Genomic DNA, 25,750 nt, shown 5'->3' with positions numbered 1-25,750 from the left:
TTTTGGGTTGCCTACCCCTGGTATAGGGTTTCCTGCCTGAGCAGGGGATTGGATTAGATGACCTCCCAGGTCCCTTCCAACATCATCATTATTATTACTATTATTATTATTATAGTTGTTAAGTTAGTCACATGGTTGTTAAGTGAATCTGGCTTCCCCCATCGACTTTGCTTGTCAGAAGTTCATCAAAGGGGGAATCACATGACCCCCAGGACACTGCGACCATTGTAAATACGAGTCAGTTGCTAAGCGTCTGAATTTCAATCACGTGATCATGGGGATGACGCAGTGGTCCTAAGTGTGAAAAGCGGTCATATGTCATTTGTTCCAGTGTCGTCATAACTTTGAGTGGACACTAAATGAATTGTTTTAAGTCAAGGATTACCTGTAACATATCGGACAGGTAGTTCTCAACTTACAACTACTTGTTTAGTGACCGAAGTTACAACAGCCTTGGGGGAAAAAAAGGGACTTACGACCAGTTTTCATACTTAAGACTGTTTCAGCATCCCCTCAGTCACATGATAAAAATTTTAGCAGTCGGCCACCAGCGTATATTTAATATTACCATTTATTTAATTAATCAATTAACAATTGCCATTTATCTGAAACAGTATAGGGTTTCCTGCCTGAGCAGGGGGTTTGACTAGGTGACCTCCAAGGTCCCTTCCAGCAACAACAACATCATCATCATTATGATTATTATGATTATTTATTTATTTATGAGACTTATATACCGCTTTAAGTGCAAGCACTCTCTAAGGGGTGTACGCTAGTAAGCAATGTATATATATATTTACATTGCCTCCAACAATCTGGGTCCTCATTTTACCTACCCTGGAAGGATGGAAGGCTGAGTCAACCTTGAGCTGATGAGATTTGAACCGCTGACCTGCTGAACACAGTCAGCTAAAGTGGCTTGCAGTACTGCACTCTAACTGCTGCGCCACCTTGGCTCCTTATGATTATTATTATATTTACTATATGCTTATGATACGGCTGCAGTGTCCCAGGCTCATACGATCCCCATTTTCAACCTTCCCAGACATTTTTCAACGAGCCGAGAGACAATGGGGGAAGCCAGACTTGTTTAACGACCATTTGATTCACTTAATAACTGGTGATTCCCTCAATGACCATGCGATTCACTTCACAACTGATGCATTTCACTTAACAACCGTGGCAAAAACAGATGAAAATCAGGGGTGACTTCCGTAATGACCATATGGCCTAGTGACGGACGTTTGCATCCCAGTTGTGGTTATAAGTTGAGGACTACCCGTATGAAATTTTTCTTGTTCTTCTGCAGGTTGTGGCCTTCAACTACGAATCCTGTTCCGATGAACGAAATGTCCCCTTCCCCGCTTCCTGGATGTCACTGAGAAATAAATCTCTTTTTCTGTCCCCTCCCCCTTTTGATTTCTTTCAGGGTAGCGATGGAGAGAAAAGCGAAGATAATCTGGTCGTGGATGAGGTTGGTTTTACTTAGTAGATATCCTGGTGTGTGTGTGTGTGTGTGTGTGTGTGTGTGTGTGTGTGTTTGTGTGTGTTTGTGTGTGTGTGTTAAGTTCGAAAAATGCTTTAAAGAGCAATGAAGCACCCGGGGGAGATAGACCAGTGAGTGTAGGAGGAACTAGAAGGGTGGAGTATATATTGAAGCAACAATGAATGGCTTAAAGGAGCATTTCTTGAAGTTGTAAGATATGTGGACTTCAACTCCCAGAATTCCCCAGCCAGCCATGCTGGCTGGGGAATTCTGGGAGTTGAAGTCCACAAGCCATAAAAGGGCCAGGTTTGACAAAACACTCGCTTCAAGGACCTATTGCCAAATTCCTCCTCTGCCACCTGAAAAGTATTCATTTATTTGTTGGATGTATATGCTTTCTTATATCCTATATACAGGGGTCTTTAAACTTGGCCCTTTTGTGACTTGTGGACTTCAACTCCCAGAATTCCTCAGCCAGTGTGCCTGGCTAGGGAATTCTGGGAGTTGACGTCCACATATCTTAAAGTGGCCAAAGTGGAAAACCATTGCTCAAGGATAGGCTTAGAGCAGGGGTCTTCAAACATGGCCCTTTGATGACTTGTGAACTTCAACTCCCAGAATTCCTCAGCCAGGCACGCGCGTGCCTGGCTGAGGGATTCTGGGAGTTGAAGTCCACAAGTCATGAAAGGGCCAAGTTTGAAGACCCCTGCTATATAGGACATACAAGTAGTCCTCAATTTACAACCGTTCAAAGTTACAACTGCATTGGAAAAAGTTACTTTTGAGCTTTTTTTTCACAGTTATAACCATTGCAGCATCCCCGTGGTTACCTGATCAAAATTCAGGTGCTCAGCAACTGACTCATACTTACAACGGTTGCAGTGTCCAGGACTCACGTGATCTCCTTTTGTGACCTTCTGACGGGGGAAGCCAGATTCACTTAACAACCCGTGTTGCTAACTTAACCGCTGCAGTGATTCAGTTAACAACTGTGGCAAGAAACATTGTCAAATGGGGCAAAACCCACTTAACGAATGTCTCACTTAGCCACAGAAATTTTGGGCTCCAGTTTGGTCGCCAGCCGAGGACTATCTGTATAATTTTCCTCCTTCCCCTCAGATCTCACAGCAGTGACCTGAGGGGTGAGTTAGGCTGAAAGAGATCGTCAAGGCTGGGGGTTCAGGGGGTGACATTGGGGCAGTCCATTCAGTCTCAGCCTAACCTACCCCGCAGGATTGTTGTTTGGAGTACCAGGGGGGAGCCCTGTGTCTGCCACCTGGAGGTTTGAGAAAAGACTCAGAATTCAAAGATAGAATAGGTGGTGTTGTTTTTTTTTCAAACTAGGCCGCTTGACAACCTGAGAACTTCAACTCCCAGAATTCCCTGCTGGGCTGAGGCATTCTGGGAGTGGAAGTCCACAGGTGTTCAAGAGGCCCAGCTTGAAAAACACTGTGAAAAATAATACATATGAGGGGAGAGGGGCAGAAAACAGGGAGATGAGGAAGATTAAACCCTAACCTAGGTCTTCCCTCTCCCCACCACAGGATCCTTCTTCGCCCCACAGCGTCCAGTCCTTCTCCTCCCGAGAAAATGGGGTCGACAAAGCTACTTTGCATCGGAAAGAGCTGGGCCACCACAGCCCCACATCCATGGCGTCTTCCAGCAGTGTCTCCCCAACTCGCCCCACCAAGGAACTGGCCACAGTATGTCATGAGGAGGGATGGGTTCCTGGGTGTGCAGGTGTGGGGGTGGACTACAACTTCCATCATCCCCAGGCAGCTACGCCAAACAGTGGGGGCTGGGCTGTTCTCCCACACCGTGCAATAGCACCCCTGTTTGATATTAGTCTTCATTTATGCCCAGTGCCTCCCAAATATTGTGGGACTACAATTCCCAGAAGTCCTTGCTGGCTGGGATGGTTGGAAGGGCAGGATTCACATCTGGGGAGGGGGGGCACCAGCTTGGAGAAGGTGCGGCATTCTTGGTGCGCTCTGAGTTTGAATGGTTTTTTTTAAATTGTTTCATTACCAAACTTGGTAACGCCATCAGTGTTAGAAGGGAATGGGATTTATGGAGTGGTGGAGATGGGGAGGAGGAGGAAGGAAGGAAGAGAAAGAGGGGGAGGACTGTGCAGGGGTCCTTGGTTCTCTCTGAGCTTGCTTGTTGTGCTTGCAGACGCTTTATGACCCAGCAAGGTAACATCATCAGTGCTAGTAAGGGATGGGGTTTACTCTCGTTTTGTATTCTAGGGCAGGGGTCTTCAAACTTGGCCCTTTTATGACTGGTGGACTTCAACGCCCAGAATTCCTCAGTCGGCCATTTTGATGAAACTGCAGGCTTGGATCCAGACCAGGGGTCTTCAAACTTGGCCCTTTTATGACTGGTGGACTTCAACGCCCAGAATTCCTCAGCCAGCGTGCCTGGCTGAGGAATTCTGGGAGTTGAAGTCCACCAGTCATAAAAGGGCCAAGTTTGCAGACCCCTGTTCTAGTGGCTTGCCCTGCCAGTATTGGTGGGAGGGTTCTTGGTAGTTCCTTGATTAAACTATTGTTTATTGTTGGCTTGTTTGGCAGTCCTTTGCTTGGGGTATTGCTCACTACTTGATTGTTGGTCTGACATAAATCTTGGAGTTAATCTCTGCTTATCTGGGTGTTGATTGCTGGTGGGAAGATCGTTTGGTATCTTATTTTTCCTCTTTGGCTTTTTGATGGACTCTTGAACGGTGCATAGATGTTGTTTATCTCTATGTGTCTGTTGAGGGCTGATTTATCTAAGTGCCAAGGAATTCTCTAGTGTTTTTAGACTTGCCTTGGTCTAGGGCAGAGGTCCCCAACCTTTTGGGCACCAGGGACCGGTTCCATGGAGAGAGGTTTTTCCGTGGACTGGAGGGTACGTGGTTTTGTGTGCTGCCTGCACCCTGTGGATGGGGCTTTCCTTGTTTGTGCGGACCGGTTGCTGGCATGCCACAGCCCAGTACTGGTCCACAGACCGGGGGCTTGGGACCCCTGGTCCAGGGTGGTCACAATTCCCAATTGGAGAAGATGGCTTTCCACTAATCTTCCATTAGATCATTGTTTTTCAAACTTAGCCACTTTCAGATAAGTGGACTTCAACTCCCAGAATTCCCCAGCCAGCATGCTGGCTGGGGAATTCTGGGAGTTGGAGTTGACAGGTTTTAGAGTTGCCCAGGTTTGAGAAACACGAATCTAGGTCCAGGTGAAGCCATCAAACCAGCCAGCTGGTGCCCAGACCAATTTATCCATTAGGCACAACAAGCACAGTACTTAGAGCCCACAAAACATTTTATTTTTTTTCCCCCTGTTAATAAAAATGAAGTAGAGGTTACGTATTTTGTACTTTTATTACAGCATTCATTTTGTTGGCTTTTAAGGGAAAAAAAAAAAACCCAGGTGAGGAGAATGGACTCCGCTTCAGCATCAAATCAACAATCTAGTGTAAAAGTTAGTAACTGACTTCATAATGAATTAGCAGCAGTGGATTATTGCAAGATAATGCACATATGGCGTACTGTTTTTTGTTTCTCAGTAAAAAAAAACACCAAACTATTGAAAACCCTATGCCAGTGATGGCGAACCTTTTAGAGACCGAGTGCCCAAACTTCAACCCAAAACCCACCTATGCATCGTCGGGTGCCGGGTGGGCGTGGCCCATTGGGTGGATGTGGCCCACTGGTGGGCGTGGCTACAGTGGTCATGGCAGATGGGTGGGCATGGCCAGGGTGAGCATGGCCAGCTTGATGTTGCTCGTGGGGAGGGACACCTGTGGGGGCCAGGCAGGGTTGGGGGAGATCCAGGGGTCTCTGGTGGGTGGGGCAATGGGCAGGAAGCTGGTTCTGCAGGGTGAGGCGAGGCAGGGCGGGGGTGCCATGTCGCAGGGCAAGGTGAGGCAGGGGCCAGGCGGCCGCTGCCTGACACCATCAGTCCCCGCACACAAAGGCCAGCGAGCGCATGGGTGCTGGGATGCATCCGGCCACGTGAGACCTCGGCCACGTGGGACCTCGGCGGCTGGTTGAAGAGGACAGTTGCCATCTCCAGGGCATGGCGCGCGTGCCCACAGAGAGGGCTCCGAGTGCCGCCTCTGGCACATGTGCCATAGGTTCACCACCACTGCCCTATGCAATATCATTTTTAATCCTATTGCTTATTTTGGAGGGAGAGGTCCAAAAGGCAAAAATACCTAGAGACACCTCCCCCCCCCCAAGCCATGCAGTTAACCCTCTCTTACAACCATCCATTTAAGTTCAGAGTGACAACAGCTTCAGGAAAAGTAATTTATGACCTATCCTGGATAATGCAGTTACATTATTACAATTCGGGTGCTTGGCATCAAGCTGATATTTACAACAATTGCCATGTCTTGAGGTCACATGATCACCCTTGGCAACCTCCCCATTCGATTTCCATTAAGCAGAGTCAGTTGGAAGAGCTGGAGTCTCTTAATCACCATGTGATTCACTTAACATCCACTTTACAACGCCGTGGTGAGGCCACACTTGGAATACGGCACCCAGTTCTGGTCACCACGATGTAAAAAAGATGTGGAGACTCTAGAAAGAGTACAGAGAAGAGCAACTAAGATGATCAGGGAACTGGAGGCTAAAGCATATAAGGAACGGTTGCTAGAATTGGGCATAGTTTAATGAAGAGAAGGACGAGGGGGGACATGATAGCAGTCTTCCAATATCTCAGGGGCTGCCCCAAAGAAGAGGGAGTCAAGCTATTCTCCAAAGCGCCTGAAGGCAGGACAAGAAGCAACGGATGGAAACTCATCAAGGAGAGAAGCAACCTAGAACTAAGGAGAAACTTCCTGACAGAACAATTAACCAGTGGAACAACCTGCCTCCAGAAGCAGTGAATACTCCAACACTGGAAGTTTTTAAGAAGAGACTGGACAGCCATTTGTCTGAAATGGTATAGGGTTTCCTGCCTGAGCAGGGGATTAGACTAGATGACCTCCAAGGTCCCTTCCAACTTTATTATTATTATGGATCATCGCATAGTCAGCCAGATGTTCAGACTGGATTTGGCATTTTGTCTACCTATCGAGTCCTTACCCAGGACCTGGGATAGGCAGATGTGGATGTTTGATGGTATTACAGATATCGTCGCAGGATGGAAGCAGTTCCTAGTAAGGCCGCCTTTTGCAATTGACTAATAGCGAATTTGTCAATGCCAATGGTGTTCAAGTGGTGCTCCAGTTGTTTTGGGATTGCACCCAAGGAGCCTATTACTATTGGTACTACCCTTGCTTGCTTTTGCCACAGTCTTTCTATTTCTATTTGTAGGTCTTTGTATTTTGTTATCTTCTCTAGTTCTTTCTCTTCTATTCTGCTGTCTCCAGGCACTGCCACGTCCACTATCCAGACTTTTTTGTCTTTCTTATCGACAATTGTTAAGTCTGGGGTGTTATGTTGCAGGTGCTTGTCTGTTTGAATTCTGAAGTCCCAGAGCAGTTTAATTTTATCATTTTCTATGACTTTCTCTATTTTATGATCCCACCAGTTTTTGCTTACAGGCAAATGATATTTTTTGCAGATCTTCCAATGCACCATTGTTGTTATTATTATTATTATTATTATTATTATTAGTAGTAGTAGTAGTAGTAGTAGTAGTAGTAGTAGTAGTAGTAGCAGCAGCAGCAGCAGCAGCAGCAACAGTATTGTTAAGAAAAGACTGGACAGCCACCAATCTGAAATGGTATAGGGTTTTCTGCCTGATCAGGGGGTTAGACTAGATGATCTCCAAGGTCCCTTTCAACTATTTTATTTATTTTAATTTTATTATTACTACTACTACAACCACATGACTCACTCAACAACTGCAGTAAAAAGGCTCATAAAATTGGCTCCTGTCCTGTGATGACTCACTTTATGCAGCGATGGAAATTCTGATCCTAGCTGTGGTCATGAGTTAGCTCTACTGCAGTCCTGGGCAGTGGGTGTGGCCAAGCAGCCTGGATAGTTCCTATTGGCCAGGCCGAGCTTTCTAAGGCCTGGAGGGTGGGAGCAAGGGGTCAGCCACAGAGTATTCACCAAGTACAGGTAGTCCTCGACTTACGACCACAGTGGAGCCCGAAATTTCTGTCGTTCCGCGAGACATTTGTTAAGAGAGTTTTGCCCCATTTTTCGGCCTTTTTTTTGCCACGGTTGTAAATGAATCACTGCAGTTGATAATTAGTCACCCGGTCGGTAAGTGAATCTGGCTTCAAAGGGGATCTCATGACCCAGGGACACAGCGACGGTCATAAATATGAACCAATTGCCTAGTGTCTGAATTTGGGCTCACATGATCACGGGGTCGTAGCTGTTAAAAAAATGGTCCTAAGTCACTCTTTTTCAGTGCAGTGGTAACTTTGAACGGTCACTAAACGAATCGTCGTAAGTCGAGGGCTGCCTGTGCTGCATGGGAGCTCCCTTTGGGAGCAGGAGGAGAGCGCCACCATCCTTCCGTCGCTTGCAAAGAGGAAGTGATGTGAGTTTGTCAGAATCCCTCCGCTAACATCAGGGCTGGCGAGAGGCATTCCCTCTTGGGGCCCTGGAGGTTTTCCAGACCTGGATTTTGGCAACGGCAGGGCCTGAACAGCTGCAGGGGAAGCCGGCTGCTGGATTGAAGAAATGTTGGGTTTCTCCCCCACACACACACATACGCACCCGCAACCCTCTTGGCCATTCCCCCCCCCCCCATTCCTCTGGCCAGATGCCCGGAAAGGCCTGTCATTCTTCCAAAGCTTCAGCTTTGCTGGGGTAAGAATGCCAATTCTGGACAGCCTTTTCCGAAGATCCCTGTTCTCTTTTCTTCCCCCCCCCCTTCCCCTTCCCCTTCCTTTTTTTTTTTTCAAGAACTCGGATTTTACTGTCTAATAATAATAATAATAATAATAATAATAATAATAATAATAAAGTTGGAAGGGGTCTTGGAGGTCATCTAGTCCAACCCCCTGCTCAGGCATGAAACCCTATACCCGTGGCCAGAAAAGTCATGGGGCAAACCTCACTTAACAAATGTCTCGCTTAGTAACAGAAATTTTGGGCTCATTTGTGCTCGTAAAATGAAAACTGTCTGTATTAGAAACATGCAAAATGGCGTGCCGGTTGATTCTTTTAAACCTCCCTTCCTCCCTCCCTCCCTCAAAGTGGCCAAGATTGAAGACCCCTGCCGAATACCATTCCAGATAAATGGCTGTCCAATCTCTTCTTCAAAAACCACCTTCTTCACATCTTTTTGATTGTTTATTTTTTTTTCTTTCCTACATTTTATTGCACTGTGCAACATTGACTTGGCTGAGGAATTCTGGGAGTTGAAGTCCATACGTCTTCAAGTTGCCAAGTTTGGAGACTCCTGGTTTAGAGTTTCGACCGATTCAAAATGGCTAAGCACTTTCACAGCTACCTGAATCTCAGGCTTTATTTTATGAAAGCGTATAATAATAATAATAACAACAACAACAACTGCCTATCCCAGGTCCTTAGTAAGGACTCGATAGGTAGACAAAATGCCAAATCCAGTCTGAACATCTGGCTGACTGTGTGATGATCCATAATGATGATGATGATGATGATGATGATGTTGGAAGGGACCTTGGAGGTCATGTAGTCCAACCCCCTGCTCAGGCAGGAAACTCTATACCATTTCAGACAAATGGCTGTCCAGTCTCTTCTTAAAAACTTCCAGTGTTGGAGCATTCACCACTTTTGGAGGCAGGTTGTTCCACTGGTTAATTGTTCTCACTGTCAGGAAGTTTCTCCTTAGTTCTAAGTTGCTTCTCTCCTTTGTTAGTTTCCATCCGTTGCTTCTTGTCCTGCCTTCATGCGCTTTGGAGAATAGCTTGACTCCTTCTTCTTTGGGACAGCCCCTGAGATACTGGAAGACTGCTATCATGTCCCCCCTGGTCCTTCTCTTCATTAAACTAGACATACCCAATTCCAGCAACCGTTCCTTATGTGTTTTAGCCTCCAGTCCCCTAATCATCTTTGTTGCTCTTTTCTGCACTCTTTCCTAGAATGATGCAAGCTGCATCCAAGATGAATGAAAATGGTATCAGGGCAAGCACCCGATTGCACAAAGCAAAACTGCACAGTTTGTGCAATCATCAAAACAATTTTACAATACAGATAGTCCTCGACTTACAAGAGTTCGTTTAGTGACCGTTTGAAGTTACCACAGCCCTGAAAAAAGTGAATTACGACTGTTCTTCACATTTACAACCATGGCAGCATCCCGATGGTCACATGATCAAAATTCAGACGCTTGGCAACTGACTCGTATTTACGACGGTTACAGCATCCCGGGAACACGTGATCCTCTTTTTGCGAACTAACAAACAAAGTCAATGAGGAAGCCAGATTCGCTTAATAATTGTGTGACTAACTTAATTGCATTGATTCACTTAACAACTGTGGGAAGAAAGCTCGTAAAGTGGGGCAAAGCTCACTTAACAAATGTTTTCACTTAGCCCCAGAAATGTTAGACCCAGTTGTGGTCGTAAGTCGAGGACTCCCCGTAAGGCACAAAAGTGAAATCGTCAGAACGATTTTTACAAATATGCATGTAACGTTCTTGGCAAACTTCCAGTCCTGGGAAAGAATCAACTTCATGTCCTGCTTTAGGGAGGTTTTTTGTTTTTTTGTTTTGTTTTGTTTTGTTTTTGTTCCCTTTTCCATTCCCCCCCCCTCCCCACCGTTTTAACACTTTTTAAAACAGATTTGGAGGCACAGCTTTGTTTTGGAAAAGCGGGCTTTGTTTTCCTGGCATTATGAGATTAAATGCGGTCCAGAGGCAGATTCTGCTAATGCTGTGTGGCTTCTTTCTGCAGATAAATGTAGGATTTGTACGGCAAGGACAAACGCTTTGCGGGGCCCCTTTGAGCTTAAACTGCATTCAAGGTCACATTCTGAAGATCAGACCATTTTTCTAGCGGTGTTTCCCAAGCGTCTGGGGAAGGGGTGCTTAAACGCCCACGTTCCAGCAATATTGGGTGACCACAGTGGTCCGCAATGTCTTGCAGGCGGCCCTTAACTTACAACCGTTTGTTTAACGATCATTGGAAGCTGCAATGGCATTTTTAAAAAATTGATTGGTGACACTTAACAACCATTGCAGCATCCCCACAGTCGCAAAATTCAGACGCTTGGCAGCCGGCATGTATTTAAAACAATTGCAGCATCCCAAGGTCAGGTGATCGCCATTAGCGACCTTCCCAGCTGGCTTCTGCCAAGCAAAATCAATGGGGAAAGACCCCGATTCGCTTAACGACTGCAAGGTTCACTTAACCACTGCAGTGATTCGCCTAAATCGGTGACAGAGAACCTTTTAGAGACCGAGTGCCCAAACTGCAACCCAAAACCCACTTATGCATCGTCGGGTGCCGGGTGGGTGTGGCTCATTGGGTGGGTGTGGCCCATTGGGTGGGCGTGGCTGCGGTGGTAGCAGCAGACTGGATGGGACTAAAATGTTCAAACAATCAATTCCAACTTTGCAAGATCTTTTTTTTTCCCCTCAGGTCCAAATTGTAATTTGAGGACTAACCATATGGATGGATGAATGGATGGATGGATGGATGGATGGATGGATGGATGGATGGATGGATGGATGGACGGACGGACAGAAGACGAGATATAGTTGATAGAGGTAGAGATAGGTAGGTAGTTAGGTAGGTAGACAGACAGACAGACAGATAATAGATAGATAGATAGATAGATAGATAGATAGATAGATAGATAGATAGATAGATAGATAGATAAGCAGGCAGACAGAAGATAGATATAGATGAGAGAGAGGGGGTAGAGACAGACAGACAGACAGACAAATAGATATAGTTGATAGAGGTAGAGGTAGAGATAGATAGATAGACAGACAGACATAAAGACAGAAAGACAGACAGACAGACAGATAGATAGATAGATAGATAGATAGATAGATAGATAGATAGATAGATAGATAGATAGATAGACACAGACATAAAGATAGATAGATAGATAGACAGACAGACAAAGAAAGTTAGATAGATAGATAAGTAGATAGATAGATAGACAGACAGACAGATATAAAGATAGATAGATAGATAGATAGATAGACACAGACATAAAGATAGATAGACAGACAAAGAAAGATAGATAGATAGATAAGTAGATAGATAGATAGACAGACAGACAGACAGACAGACAGACATAAAGATAGGTAGGTAGATAGATAGATAGATAGATAGATAGATAGATAGATAGATAGATAGATAGATAGATAGATAGATAGATAAGCAGACAGACAAGATAGATATAGTTGGTAGAGAGAGGTAGAGATAGATAGATAGATAGATAGACAGACAGACAGACATAAAGAAAGATAGATAGATAGATAAGTAGATAGATAGATAGACAGACAGACATAAAGATAGATAGATAGATAGATAGATAGATAGATAGATAGATAGATAGATAGATAGATAGATAGATAGATAGATAGATGGACAAACAGGCAAAGATAGATATAGATGAGAGAGGGGGGGGATGGATGGAAGGATGAACAGACAGAAGATATAGATGATAGAGAGAGAGATGTAGAGATAGATAGATAGATAGATAGATAGATAGATAGATAGATAGATAGATGCATACATACATACATACATACATATATACATACATACATACATACGATCATTTAATGACCATTCAAAGTTATGACGCTGCTGAAAAAAGTTCAGACTTGCAACCAGTGCTTGCACTTGTGACTGTCACAGCATCTCTGTGATCAAGTAATCAAAATTTGAGTGCTCGGCAACCAGCATGTATTTATGATGGTTGCAGCGTTATTAGGGTCCCTCAAAGGTCATCTACTCCATCAGCCCCCAACCTTTTGGGCACCAAGGGGAGAGATTTTGCATGCTGCCTGCATCCTGTGGATGCGGCTTTGCTGGTTTGCGTGGCCCGGTTGGTGGCATGTTGCGAATCAGTGCCGGTCCGGTCCGCAGCCCTGGGGGTTGTTTCTACTTCCTCCCTCCTGTTTCAGGAAGTGAATTGTTCAATTCAGCCATTCTTTTAAACCAGGAGTCTTCAAACTTGGCCCTTTCATGACTTGCAGACTTTAACTCCCAGAATTCTTCAGCCAGCATGGGGGAACTATGGGCCCTTCATAACTTGCAGACTTCAACTCCCAAAATTCCTCAGCTAGCAGGAGGGAACTATGGCCCCTTCATAATTTGTGGACTTCAACTCCCAGAATTCCTCAGCCAGCAGGAGGGAACTATGGCCCCTTTATGACTTGTGGACTTCAACTCCCAGAATTCCTCAGCCAGCATGCCTGGCTGAGGAATTCTGGGAGTCGAAGTCCACAAGTCATAAAAGGGCCAAATTTGAAGACCCCTGTTTTAAACCAACGTATTTGGATTGGCCAAGCAGAAATTCAAGACTGTATGGGGGACTTGCACAAACTTGATTCGATTTGGTGATGCAGAGAGGTAGTAAATCTTGTAAAAAATCATTTACTTGTTCATCCAATTCCAATCCCTTCTGACCTTCCAACTTACCTCAAGTCGCTCCCAACTCTAAGCTTCATGTAAAATAGTGGTTCTTAACCTGTGGGTCGGGACCCCACTTGGGGTCGAACGACCATTTCACGGGGGTCGCCAAATAACGCAGTCCGCCATTTTTTCCCCTTTTCCTTAGCTGTGCTACTCTCTTTTATTCTATTGGCTTTTGAAAGCCAATAGAATAGACTCTCTTGAATAGAGTCTAATTCTATTGGCTTTCAAAAGCCAATAGAAATTGTCCAGGCTGTCTCTGCCCTGCTGAGACCACCAAAAGTCCCATTCTGCAAATGGTGCTGCACCAATTGAGTAGTCCTCGACTTACGACCGGTTGGGGATCACGGCATTAAAAAGGTTGAGAACCACTGATGTAAAAAAACACAAAATACAAACCAAAATAAACAGGAAGAAATGCAAATCATCTGAGGACCGGTGTTGCCCATGGAAAGCTGGGGGGGGGGGTTCGACTATAAATAAATGATCCTTTTATTTTAATTTTCCATTTTCATGTCAATAAATAAGCAGTATTTTGCAGGTAGAGAAAGCAGTTACTCCCGGTTTGAAGTCCAACACCCCAAATTCCCAAGGGGATGGAACTACTATGCCCGGATCGTCTGGCAGCCTCTCCCAGTTCCGTCCAGGAGTAGCAAAGCAGACGGTGGAGTCACTCGGTAATGTGGAGGGTTGAAAGGGATGCTGGAAGTGGTTTAAGGGGAGATTACACCTTGCAATATTGCTTAGGCCTCTCCCCGCATTGAGAAAATTAGCACACAGATGCTAGTTTTTTAACTGCAGTGGGGGGGTGGGAGTCGGTAATAGGGTCCCTGATGAAAAGCAAATGCAAAATTAGGAATCAGATGAATATCTCCCCACTTTACCCCCACCCCTTTCTCTCTCTCTATTTTTCTAAACTTTTTTTTTTTTTTTTTAAATTAAGTATGATAGTTTTGTGAAGTCTTAAGAAGCCAGAATGAATAGTTGTGGAGTCAGCAATATAACAGAACTTACAAAAAAAAAAAAAAAAAAGAGGGCAAATTTTCATAAGGCCCTGGGTGAAAAAGAAACATGCTTTTTTTGGTCAAAAAATAAATAAATTCAAAGTCTGGAGAATTCAGAAAAAAACTGAAAGAAAGTTTCCTATTGCTGCAATGCACAAAGATTATTTAATAACATTTCTGGGTCCTTTTCGTTCTTTTTTGTCGCACAGACAAAAGGTTTTCTGAGCATCTGATCGATGAAGATAAATCTACTGTCCCTTTTACTGAAGTTCATAATTTTAAAAATGGCCAGTTTTAAATTGCCCTGGTTCTGTTTCACAAACTTCTGCGCCCCGTCATAAGGACTAGAAACTTAAAGCAATTCCCATTGGATTAACAAAGAGTTGCAAAGAGGGTTTTTTTTTTCTTTTTGTAGGGAGGAAAGTATCTGTGGCAGGAAGGCATCACCGTAAAGCTATTAAGAAAGCAGTAAAAAACATAATAAAGTGGAGGACCAAATTTATCTGACAGAAGATGTGGAACTGATGAAAGGACAGTTTTAAAGCACCCCTGTCAATATGCTCATAAAAGTTACTAGCAGACTAAAAGTGGTTGGCCAGAATGTTAATTGACTTAGAGAGTGTGTAACACATAGCTTGCTTATTTTTTAAAGTTTAAGATTGGACAAGTGAGTGTGGGTGAGAGTGATGGAGAGAGAAAGAGGAGTTAAATTGAAATGCAGGCCTGCTTTTAAGACCGTATTTCTCAACCTCACCAACTTTAAGAAGTGTGCAACTCCCAAAAGTCCTCAGCCCATATTAGTGGACTTAAACTTCAGAATTCCTCAGTCTAGATCTGTCAAACTCAATTCCCAAAATTCCTCAGCCCAGATCTATGGACTTCAATTCCCAGAATTTATTTATGTATTTATGAGACTTATATACCGCTTTAAGTGCAAGCACTCTCTAAGCGGTGTACACCAGTAAGCAATGTATATATATATTTACATTGCCCCCAACAATCTGGGTCCTCATTTTACCTACCCCGGAAGGATGGAAGGCTGAGTCAACCTTGAGCCGGTGAGATTTGAACCGCTGACCTGCTGAACACAGTCAGCTAAAGTGGCCTGCAGTACTGCACTCTAACTGCTGCGCCACCTCGGCTCTTTTCCTCAACCCAGATCCGTGAACTTAAAACTCCCAGAATTCCTCAGTCCAGATCTGTGGATTTAAAACTCCCAGAATTCCTCAACCCAGATCTGTGGACTTAAAACTCCCAGAATTCCTCAGTCCAGATCTGTGGAGTTAAAACTCCCAGAATTCCTCAGTCCAGATCTATGGAGTTAAAACTCCCAGAATTCCTCAGTCCAGATCTGTGGACTTAAAACTCCCAGAATTCCTCAGTCCAGATCTGTGGAGTTAAAACTCCCAGAATTCCTCAGTCCAGACCTGTGGATGTAAATTCCCAGAATTCTGCTGACGGGGAGTTCTGGTCCACACATTTTAAAGCTGCTGAGGCCGAGCAGGACTGTTCTAGGGTGAATTTGAAGCAGTTGGGAAAATGAACACCAGAATCGTCTCTTTTGGTTCCAGCTTTGAGCCTGCGGAATCCGCTCACCGTCCAAAGTTCCTATCAAGCGGCTTTTAACGTCGCCCATGTTTCAGTCAACGGCGACGTGGTGGGCACCGGCGCCTACGCCGGGCTGCACCTGGTCTCCCCCCAGCTGAACGGGGCCGCCGTGGTGGGGACGGGCAGCTACGGGCGCTCCCCTTTGGTGAGTCTGTGGGGAGAAGGCCCCTTAGCAGGGGAAGGGGGTCCTCCCTGGTATTAACCGAAGATCCCCCTGTCCTTCTAGGTAGCTTATGATCCTCACGCGCATTTGAGGGCCTCAGGCCTTTCTGCGGGAATGCAGGCCGGCATAACTTCTGCCAAGCCGTAAGTGAAGCTCTTGCATCCGTTGTGAAAGCGGGGGGGGGGTCCGAATCAAGGCCCTCCTTTCCGGGACGGAGGTCCTGGACATTATGCAGGGCAAAAATTCCAGACTTCCTTCCTTTCCTTCTCTCTTTCCTTCCTTTCCCTTCCCTCTTTCCTTTCCTCTTTCCCTTCCTTTTCCTCGTCCTTTTCTTTCCCTCTTTTCTTCCCTCTTTCCTGTCCCTCTTTTCTTCCCTTCCCTCTTTTCTTTCTTTCCTCTCATTTCCTTTCTTTTCTTCCCTTCCCTTTTCCTCTTTTCTCCCCCTTCATTTTTCTTCCTTTCCCTTCACTTCCTTTCCCTCTTTTCTTCCCTTCCCTCTTTCCTTCCCTTCCTTTTCCTTCCTTTCCTCTCCTCTCTTTCTTTTCCTTTCCTTTCCCTCTTTTCTTCCCTTTTCTTTCCTTCCTCTCCTCTGCTCTCCTTTCCTTTCCCTCTTTTCTTCCCTCTTCCCTTTCCTTTCCTTTTTTCTTCCCTTCCCTCTTTTCTTTCTTTCCTTCCCTTTTCCTCGTCTTTTCCTTTCCCTCTTTTCTTCCCTTCCCTCTTTCCTTTCTTCCCTTCCTTTCCTCTCCTCTCCTTTCTTTTCCTTTCCCTCTTTTCTTCCCTTCCCTCTTTCCTTTCCATCTTTTCTTCCATTCCTTTTCTTTCCTTCCTCTCATTTCCTTTCTTTCCTTTCCTTTCCTTCCCTTTCCCTCTTTTCTTCCCCTTCATTTTTCTTCCTTTCCCTCTTTTCTTCCCTTCCCTCTTTCCTTCCCTTCCTTTTCCTTCCTCTCCTCTCCTCTCTTTCTTTTCCTTTCCTTTCCCTCTTTTCTTCCCTTTTCTTTCCTCTTTCCTCCCCTCCCCTCCTGCCTTCCCTTCCCTTCCTCTCTTTATCCATTCCAGCTACTATTCAATTGCTCTTAATTGCTGCAGGGTTCTTTTTCTCCCTCTCTGGGGGGGGGAGGGGGAGGGAGAGAATTTCCAGCGTTTTAGCTGAGATCCAGAGGGACCGAAGCGCGAGGCTTGAATGTCAAAAAGAGCTGAAGAGCAGAGCCAAAGGCGGAGAGCTTCAGAGAGCGTGGCTTAATATTTGATCTCGTCTTCCAGATGTTGCTCGATTCCAGCTGCTCGGCTCTCTTCCCCACAGTCCTTTATAGGTTGTCTGTAAGCAGGCCTCTCTCTTTGGCTCTGTCTGTCCTTCCTCTCCCCCCCCCCCAGAGCCTACTCCTTCCACGTAAGCGCAGACGGGCAGATGCAGCCGGTGCCCTTCCCGCCCGACGCCCTGATCGGCTCCGGGATCCCGCGCCACGCCCGCCAGCTGCACACGCTCTCCCACGGCGAGGTGGTCTGCGCCGTCACCATCAGCCACTCCACCCAGCACGTCTACACGGGGGGCAAAGGCTGCGTCAAGGTCTGGGACGTGGGGCAGCCGGGCACCAAGACCCCCGTGGCGCAGCTGGACTGCCTGGTAAGCAAAGCAGGAGTGGCCCTGAACGGCCGTGGGCCAAGCTTTGGGTCGAGTCTGGATTGGATGTTGTGATGACCCTTCCTCATCTTTCCATTCTTCCCTTCCCCCTTCCTTCCTTAATTCCTTCCTTTTATCCATCCACTCCTTCCTCTCTCCCTCCTTCCCTCCTTTCTCTCCCCCTCTTTCCATCCTTCCCTTCTTTCCCTCAGTCTCCTCTTTTTTCTTCTTCCCTCAGTCTCTTCTTCCTTCTTTTCTCTCCCTTCCTTCATTCCCTCCCTCCCTCCCTCCCCCTCTTTCCACTTTTCCCTTCCTTCACTCCTCCCTTTCTCCTTCCCTTCTTCCTTCTCTTTCACTCCTTTCCTGTCTTTCCTTCTCTCCTTTCTTCCCTTCCTTCCCTTCTTGCTCTCCTTCCCTGCCTCCTTCCTTTACTCCCACTTTCAATCCTCCTTCCTTCCTTCCTTCCTTCCTTCCATAGCCAATTGAAAGAAACCCTCCCTCCCCCCCCCAGCTATTTTCTTAGCTTTAAATCTTTCCGGCAAATGCTCATCCTTCCAAGAAACACTTATGGTGGTTTATAGCATGAATGCTTTACACTGACATCTAGATTTAAAGTCGGGCTGTCTTATTTTTACGGCTCTCCTACCTTTCTTCCTGCTTTTAATGCTCACCAAATGAGCCAGGAACTTTTCTGTTAACAATCTCCTCCAAGGCTCCAGAAGGGAGGAATTGTATCTTTCCCAGAGAGCAGATTTGAGGACCCAATCCCCTGCCCCTCACAAGGGATAATACCTGCAACATAACACCCCAGATTTAACAATTGTCGATAAGAAAGACAAAAAAGTCTGGATAGTGGACGTGGCAGTGCCTGGAGACAGCAGAATAGACGAGAAAGAACTGGGAGAAGATAACAAAATACAAAGACCTACAAATAGAAATAGAAAGACTGTGGCAAAAGCAAGCAAGGGTAGTACCAATAGTAATAGGCTCCTTGGGTGCAATCCCAAAACAACTGGAGCACCACTTGAACACCATTGGCATTGACAAATTCGCTATTAGTCAGTTGCAAAAGGCGGCCTTACTAGGAACTGCTTCCATCCTGCGACGATACCTGTAATACCATCAACACTCACATCTGCCTATCCCAGGTCCTGGGTAAGGACTCGATAGGTAGACAAAATGCCAAATCCAGTCTGAACATCTGGCTGACTGTTTGATGATCATATAATAATATAATAATAATAATTAAGAAGAAGAATAAGAAAAAGAAGAAGAAGAGAAGAGAAGAAGAAGAAGAAGAAGAAAAGAAGAGAAGAAGAAGAAAAGCAGAATAGACGAGAAAGAACTGGAGAAGATAACAAAATACAAAGACCTACAAATAGAAATAGAAAGACTGTGGCAAAAGCAAGCAAGGGTAGTACCAATAGTCATAGGCTCCTTGGGTGCAATCCCAAAACAACTGGAGCACCACTTGAACACCATTGGCATTGACAAATTCGCTATTAGTCAATTGCAAAAGGCGGCCTTACTAGGAACTGCTTCCATCCTGCGACGATATCTGTAATACCATCAAACATCCACATCTGCCTATCCCAGGTCCTGGGTAAGGACTCGATAGGTAGACAAAATGCCAAATCCAGTCTGAACATCTGGCTGACTGTGCGATGATCCATAATAATAATAATAATAATAATAATAATAAATAATAATAATAATAAAGTTGGAAGGGACCTTGGAGGTCATCGAGTCCAACCCCCTGCTCAGGCAGGAAACCCTCTACCATGGGGGGATGAGGGGATGCTGTGTCTTCCCCCCCTTTCTGATTTTCTCTTTTCTCTCCCACCCCACCCCTCCCCCCGAAGAACCGAGACAACTACATCCGATCCTGCAAGCTTCTTCCCGACGGCCACAGCCTCATCGTGGGGGGCGAAGCCAGCACTTTGTCCATCTGGGACCTGGCGGCCCCCACGCCCCGGATCAAGGCCGAGCTGACCTCCTCCGCCCCGGCTTGCTACGCCCTGGCCATCAGCCCCGACGCCAAAGTCTGCTTCTCCTGCTGCAGCGACGGCAACATCGTAGTCTGGGATCTGCAGAACCAAACGCTGGTTCGGTAAGGACTCTCCTCCGGACCCGAGGGGCTGCCGTGACCGTTTGGCGTGGGAAAGCACCAACTCCAGGCACCCACCTGGTCACGGAGTTTGGCCATTACACCTCTCACCTTTGGGGGTCCACTTAAAAACAGACCAGGCAGAAGTTTAACTTAATGTTGATTTTAATATTGCCATTAAACCTAATGGTTAATTGAAATATTTCCAGTTTTTCTGCATTGTATCAACCAATAGGGGACTGGAGGCTAAAACATATAAGGAACGGTTGCGGGAATTGGGTATGTCTAGTTTAACAAAGAGAAGGACGAGGGGGGGACATAATAGCAGTGTTCCAACATCTCAGGGGCTGCCCCAAAGAAGAGGGAGTCAAGCTATTCTCCAAGGCGCCTGAAGCTAGGACAAGAAGCAACAGGTGGAAACTAAACAAGGAGAGAAGCAACCTGGAACTAAGGAGAAACTTCCTGACAGTTAGAACAATTAACCAGTGGAACAACCTGCCTCCAGAAGCGGTGAATGCTCCAACACTGGAGGTTCTTTTAAAAAGAGATTGGACAGCCATTTGTCTGAAGTGGTATAGGGTTTCCTGCCTGAGCAGGGGGTTGGACTAGAAGACCTCCAAGGTCCCTTCCAACTGTATTATTGTTGTTGTTGTTGTTGTTGTATAGTGATCGGAAGGCTGGTTCCATAAGACAAAAACAGTCTTCATAAAGATGCCAATTATTTACAGGCTGTTTCCGATATTGATATATTTTTTTTCTCAGCTTGTGGAAGTGGTGGAGACCGTCCACCCCAAGGGAATGCTTTTTTTTGTGATGTTCCACTTATTTCTGGCAGGCATTGGCTATGAAATGCACTCAGGCACACTTTTATGCCCATAAGGACTAGGAACGTGCATGAGTTTGGTTAATGAGTTCCTGAAGATAATGCTACATCCGTGGAATGTGAATGTATTTTTTTTTTTTTTTGCTCATGGTTCTCCTTCTCCTTTCCATCCTCTTCCTCCGTTTTTCTTTTCTTCTTCCTCTTCCTCCTCTTCTTTCCCCCGTCTTCTTTCTCTTCCTGCTCCTACTTCCCTTTCTTCTTCTCCTCCTCCTTCCATGCTGCTTCTCTTGTTCCTTTTCCTCCTCCTCCTCCTTCCTTCCTTCTCCCCTCTTCCTCCTCTCCTTCCTCTTCCCCCTTCTCTTCCATGCTTCTTGTCTTCCCTCTTTTTCCTGTGCTTCTTCCCTTTTTCTTCCACCATCTCTTTTCATTTCCTTCTCCTCCTCTTCCTCGGTGTTCTTCTTTTCTGCTTCCTCCTCCTCCCATGCTTCTTTCCTGCCTTCTCTTTTTTCCTCCTCCTTCTCTTCTTCCATCTGCTCCTCTTCTTCCTCTTCCTTTTCCCCTCCCTCCTCCAATGCTTCTTTCCTTCCTTCTCTTTTTCCTTCCTCATCTTCTCTCTTCTTCTTTCTGCCTCCTCCTTCATCTCTCCCTCTTTTTCTTCCTCTTCCTTTTCCCCTCTTCTCCCATGCTTCTTTCCTTCCTTCTCTTTTTCCTTCCTCCTCTTCTCTCTTCTTCTTTCTGCCTTCTCCTTCATCTCTCCCTCTTTTTCTTCTTCCTTTTCCCCTCCCTCCTCCCATGCTTCTTTCCTTCCTTCTCTTTTTCCTTCCTCCTCTTCTCTCTTTCTCCTTTCCGCCTCCTCCTTCCTCTCCTTCTCCTCTCCCTCCAGGCAGTTCCAGGGTCACACGGACGGGGCAAGTTGCATCGACATTTCCAACGACGGCACCAAACTCTGGACGGGCGGTTTGGACAACACCGTCCGATGCTGGGACCTCCGCGAAGGCCGGCAGCTGCAGCAACATGACTTCAGCTCCCAGGTCAGCCGGGACAGAGGGGAGAAAAGAGGTTGGGGAGCGTAAGAAGGAGGGCCCAGCAAAATTGGGGCAGTCCTGGTGGGATTTCATGCCAGAACTTCCGTAAAACACAAGGGCAGCTTCCTGCTTCCCTGCTCCTCTTGTTAGCTTTATCTCTCCTGAAAACCGTCCTGCCTCTTTTCTGGGTTTCGGTGAGATTGCAACCCTCATTGGGCTTTGGCCATCACGAGGACTAGAATTTTCAGACTTAAATTTAGGGCCGCTTTTAGTTTGCTTGCCTCCGTTTCCTCTTCTTGGGTTTCGGTGAGATTGCAACCTCATTGAACTTTGGCCATCACGAGGACTAGAATCTTCAGACTGAATTTGGGGCCGGTTTTAGTTTCTGCCTCCATTTCCTCTACTTCTGTTGCAAGTGCCCCATCTTTTTCCTTACTGTATTCTACTCTATTCATTCCATGCCATTCCATGCCATCCTGGCCTTCAAACCTTTTTAAACTTTAATTTTCAACTGTCCCTTCCTTCCTTCTTTCCTTCCTTCCTTCCTTCCTTTCTTTCCTTCCTTCCTTCTTCTTTCCTCCTTTCTTTCTTTTTCTTCCTTCCTTCTTTCTTTCTTTCTTTCTTTCTTTCCTCCTTTCTTTCTTTCTTTTCTTTCTTCCTTCCTTTCTTTTTCTTTTTTCTTTCCTCCTTTCTTTCTTCCTTCTTTCCTTCCTTCCTTTCTTTCTTTCTTTCTTTCTTTCTTTCTTCTTTCCTTCCTTCCTTCCTTCCTTTTTTCTTTCCTTTCTTTCTTTCTTTCTTTCTTTCTTTCTTTCTTCCTTCTTTTTTCTTTCCTCCTTTCTTTCTTTCTTTTCTTCTTTCTTTCTTTTTCTTTCTTCCTTCCTTCCTTTTTTCTTTCTTCCTTTCTTTTCTTCCTTCTTTCCTCTTTTTTTCTTTCCTCCTTTCTTTCCTCCTTTCTTTCTTCCTTCCTTCCTTCCTTCCTTCCTTCCTTCCTTCCTTCCTTCCTTCCTTCCTTCCTTCCTTCCTTCCTTCCTTCCTTCTCACCCATCTCCCTCCTTTCTCCCCAGATCTTCTCCTTGGGCTACTGCCCCACGGGAGAGTGGCTGGCGGTCGGGATGGAGAGCAGCAACGTGGAAATCCTCCACGTGACGAAATCGGAGAAGTACCAGCTGCATCTTCACGAGAGCTGCGTCCTCTCCCTGAAGTTCGCTTCCTGTGGTAGGTGTCACTCCTTAAAGGGGCTCCTTTCACCCTTTGTGTTGTGAAGATGCGCTAACTCTGCGTTTTTCCACAATTGGCCACTTTAAGACAGAGGGACTTCAGCTCCCAGAGTTGTACAAGATTACACAACTTTGCTTCTAGGTGTTGGGAGAGAGAAATCGCCCCTTCTCAAGGGTGGCTGGAAGAGCACAAGGGTTGGACTGGATGATCTTTAGGGTACCTTTCAATTTCACTATTTTAGAATTCTACTTTTTCTGCAGACTCCTGAAGGCCGGACTAGATGATCCTTAGGGAACTTTCCAACTCCACGATTTTAGGATTCTTTTTTTTTTCCTGCATCGTGCAGGGGGTTGGACTAGATGATCTTTAGGGTGCCTTCCAAATCCACAGTTTTAGGATTCTAGTTTTTTTTCCTGCACAATGCATAAGATTGGAGTAGAGATGATCTTTGGGGTCCCTTCCAAGTCCACTATTCCGGGATTCTGTGCAAAACATTCCAGGTTTCGGGCACCATTGGGGTGCTGGTGGGGGAAATTCTGGGAGTTGAAGTCCACCTGTCTTAAAGTGGCAGAATTTGCAGAATACTGCTCTAACCGATGGATTTTTATTGCACATTGCCTTAGATACGCAGAACTGTTGAATAGCTCGTTTAAAACAAAACTCCCTAACTGAGTTTGCCTGATCTTGGAAAAAAGCTGACCAGGATCAGACCTCGAAGAGACCCATAAGCTTGCCTCTGTTTATCCCACTTACAGGGAAATGGTTTGTCAGCACAGGGAAGGACAATCTGCTAAACGCCTGGCGGACCCCTTATGGGGCCAGCATATTCCAGGTAAGAGTAGCACCCTGTTCCCAAAATGATGCAAAGCTGTAACTGGCTAATGTTTAATCTTCTCCATTTTATGCTGTATATATAAGTGGGAGGGCCGTATTGCTGCTCACGAAAGCCTATTTTTAGATGTGGCTGTTGTTTATTTTATTTATTTATTTATGAGACTTATATACCGCTTTAAGTGCAAGCACTCTCTAAGCGGTGTACACCAGTAAGCAATGTATGTATGTGTGTGTGTGTGTATATATATATATATATATATATATATATATATATATATATATATATATCCAAATTTCTTTTTCTGACAAAGAATTAAAGAATTAAATTGGGAGACTTAATTAATTCTTTAATTCTTTGTCAGAAAAAGAAATCGCTTTTCTAGTCTGCAAGGCGCTGTATAAATTCAAGGTGTAATCAGTCTGTCTTTGGACGTTTCGACGAAGTCCCATTCGTCATCTTCAGGCTTCGAGCAGCACGAAGCTGAAAACACCAGCCTGAAGATGACGAATGGGACTTCATCGAAACGTCGCCAAGACACTTCCAATTTTACGCGGGAGAAAACCCGAACAACCAAAGACCTACATATATATATATATATATACACACATATATATATATATACATACATACATACATACATACATACATACATACATATATATATATTACATCGCCCCCAACAATCTGGGTCCTCATTTTACCTACCCCGAAAGGATGGAAGGCTGAGTCAACCTTGAGCCGGTGAGATTTGAACCGCTGACCTGCTGAACACAGTCAGCTAAAGTGGCCTGCAGTACTGCACTCTAACTGCTGCGCCACCTCAGGTTGTGTTTGTTTATTGATTAGAAAAGCTCAACGGCCCAGAATTTTGATGCTATAGTAATCTTGAACAATACAGAGAGTCCTCAACTTATAACCACTCGTTTAGTGACCGTTCAAAGTTACAACAAAATATATACGTATGTATGTGTCTGAAGTACTAGTACTGCTTTAGAAAGCCCTAGTAAGACCACACCTGGAATATTGCAGCCAGTTTTGGTCACCAGATCACAAAAAAGATGCTGAAGAGTTTGGAAAAAATTCAGAGAAGAGCAACTAAGATGATCAAAGGCCCGGAGACGAAAACATACGAAGAACGGCTGCGGGACTTGGGTTTGGCCAGTCTAGAGAAAAGAAGAAATAGGGGAGACATGATAGCAGTGTTCCAGCATCTGAGGGGCTGCCACAAGGCAGAGGGGGCCAGGTTGTTCACCAGAGCACCAGAGGGAAGGATGAGAAACAATGGTTGGAAGCTGATCAAGGAGAGAAGCAACCTGGAATTAAGGAGAAGCTTCCTGACAGTGAGAACAATCAACCAGTGAAACAGTTTGCCACCAGAAATTGTGGGTGTTCCATCACTGGAGATTTTTAAGAAGAGACTAGACAGTCACTTGTCTGAGATGGTGTAGGTTCTCCTCCTTGAGCTGGGGGCTGGACTAGAAGACCTCCAAGGTCTCTTTCCGCTCTATCTATCTATCTATCTATCTATCTATCTATCTATCTATCTATCTATCTTTATCTATCATCTATATCTATATTTTATATCTATCTATCATCTATCTATCTATCTCTACCTCTATCATCTATCGATCTATAGATAGATAGATAGATAGATAGATAGATAGATAGATAGATAGATAGATAGATAGATAGATAGATAGATAGATAGATTTTTTGCAGTGCTTTTAAAGAACTTTCTTAAGGATTCTTGTACAAAGTCCAGTAAGACAGTGGCTATTTTGTGAGTAAGATGATGGCAATAATTCCTGTACCAAATAATTCCAAACCACAGGTTGGATTGTTGGGATCTCTTCCGATGCCCTCAATCCATTTACTCGAATTATTCAAGGCAGGAAGAGAACCAAAAACATTGCAAAAAAAGAGACATAAACAGAACTGTTTCGCATCCAACAAAAAAGCACAGCCGAGCCTTCAAGTCAAGGTCAACTAACTCTCTGATGTTTTCACTAACTGTGGTTTTTGCTGATATTGACTGGTCAGGAAACAGATCTTGATATTATGGTAAATACTCTGATAATGTGCAGAAGAGAACTGGGTGAAAAGTCAAAATATTAACCCTATCGTGTGGGACGGAAGGAAGAATTCCATATTAGCAAAACTTGGAAAATAATTTTAAAAGCCTCTTTCTGTGAGTCTTCCTTGTGATGAATAGCATATGGGAATCTATCTCCAAATGAGACAAGATATTGCAGAACGGGAAAAGGTGCAAAATAATAATACTAACACGGATCTGCACATATACTATGTAGATACATTAGACATCCGAAG

General features: G+C 45.1%; 1 protein-coding gene across 4 annotated transcripts in view; it reads left to right on the top strand.

The window, feature by feature from the left end:
- The window catches only part of LOC120297059 (transducin-like enhancer protein 1), an 83,480-nt gene that overhangs the window by 55,795 nt on the left and 1,935 nt on the right, over positions 1-25,750 (top strand). For 2 of the 4 annotated variants that reach the window (XM_039319271.1, XM_039319270.1), the window contains 10 exons: positions 1,430-1,474; positions 3,031-3,189; positions 13,563-13,698; positions 15,597-15,778; positions 15,860-15,939; positions 17,168-17,417; positions 19,277-19,524; positions 21,228-21,375; positions 22,434-22,584; positions 23,343-23,419. In XM_039319271.1, coding sequence (XP_039175205.1) covers positions 1,430-1,474; positions 3,031-3,189; positions 13,563-13,698; positions 15,597-15,778; positions 15,860-15,939; positions 17,168-17,417; positions 19,277-19,524; positions 21,228-21,375; positions 22,434-22,584; positions 23,343-23,419 — 1,476 coding nt within the window. Of the gene's footprint in view, positions 1-1,309; positions 1,475-3,030; positions 3,190-13,562; positions 13,699-15,596; positions 15,779-15,859; positions 15,940-17,167; positions 17,418-19,276; positions 19,525-21,227; positions 21,376-22,433; positions 22,585-23,342; positions 23,420-25,750 lie in introns of those variants that run through there. The other 2 variants (XR_005553676.1, XM_039319268.1) reach the window with 2 other exon arrangements.

The sequence above is a fragment of the Crotalus tigris genome, unplaced genomic scaffold, assembly GCF_016545835.1.
Source record: "Crotalus tigris isolate CLP2741 ecotype Arizona unplaced genomic scaffold, ASM1654583v1 scf7180000022970.308977840:1548163, whole genome shotgun sequence".
Taxonomy (NCBI): Eukaryota; Metazoa; Chordata; class Lepidosauria; order Squamata; family Viperidae; genus Crotalus; species Crotalus tigris.
This window is presented reverse-complemented; position numbering and strand designations above follow the sequence as displayed.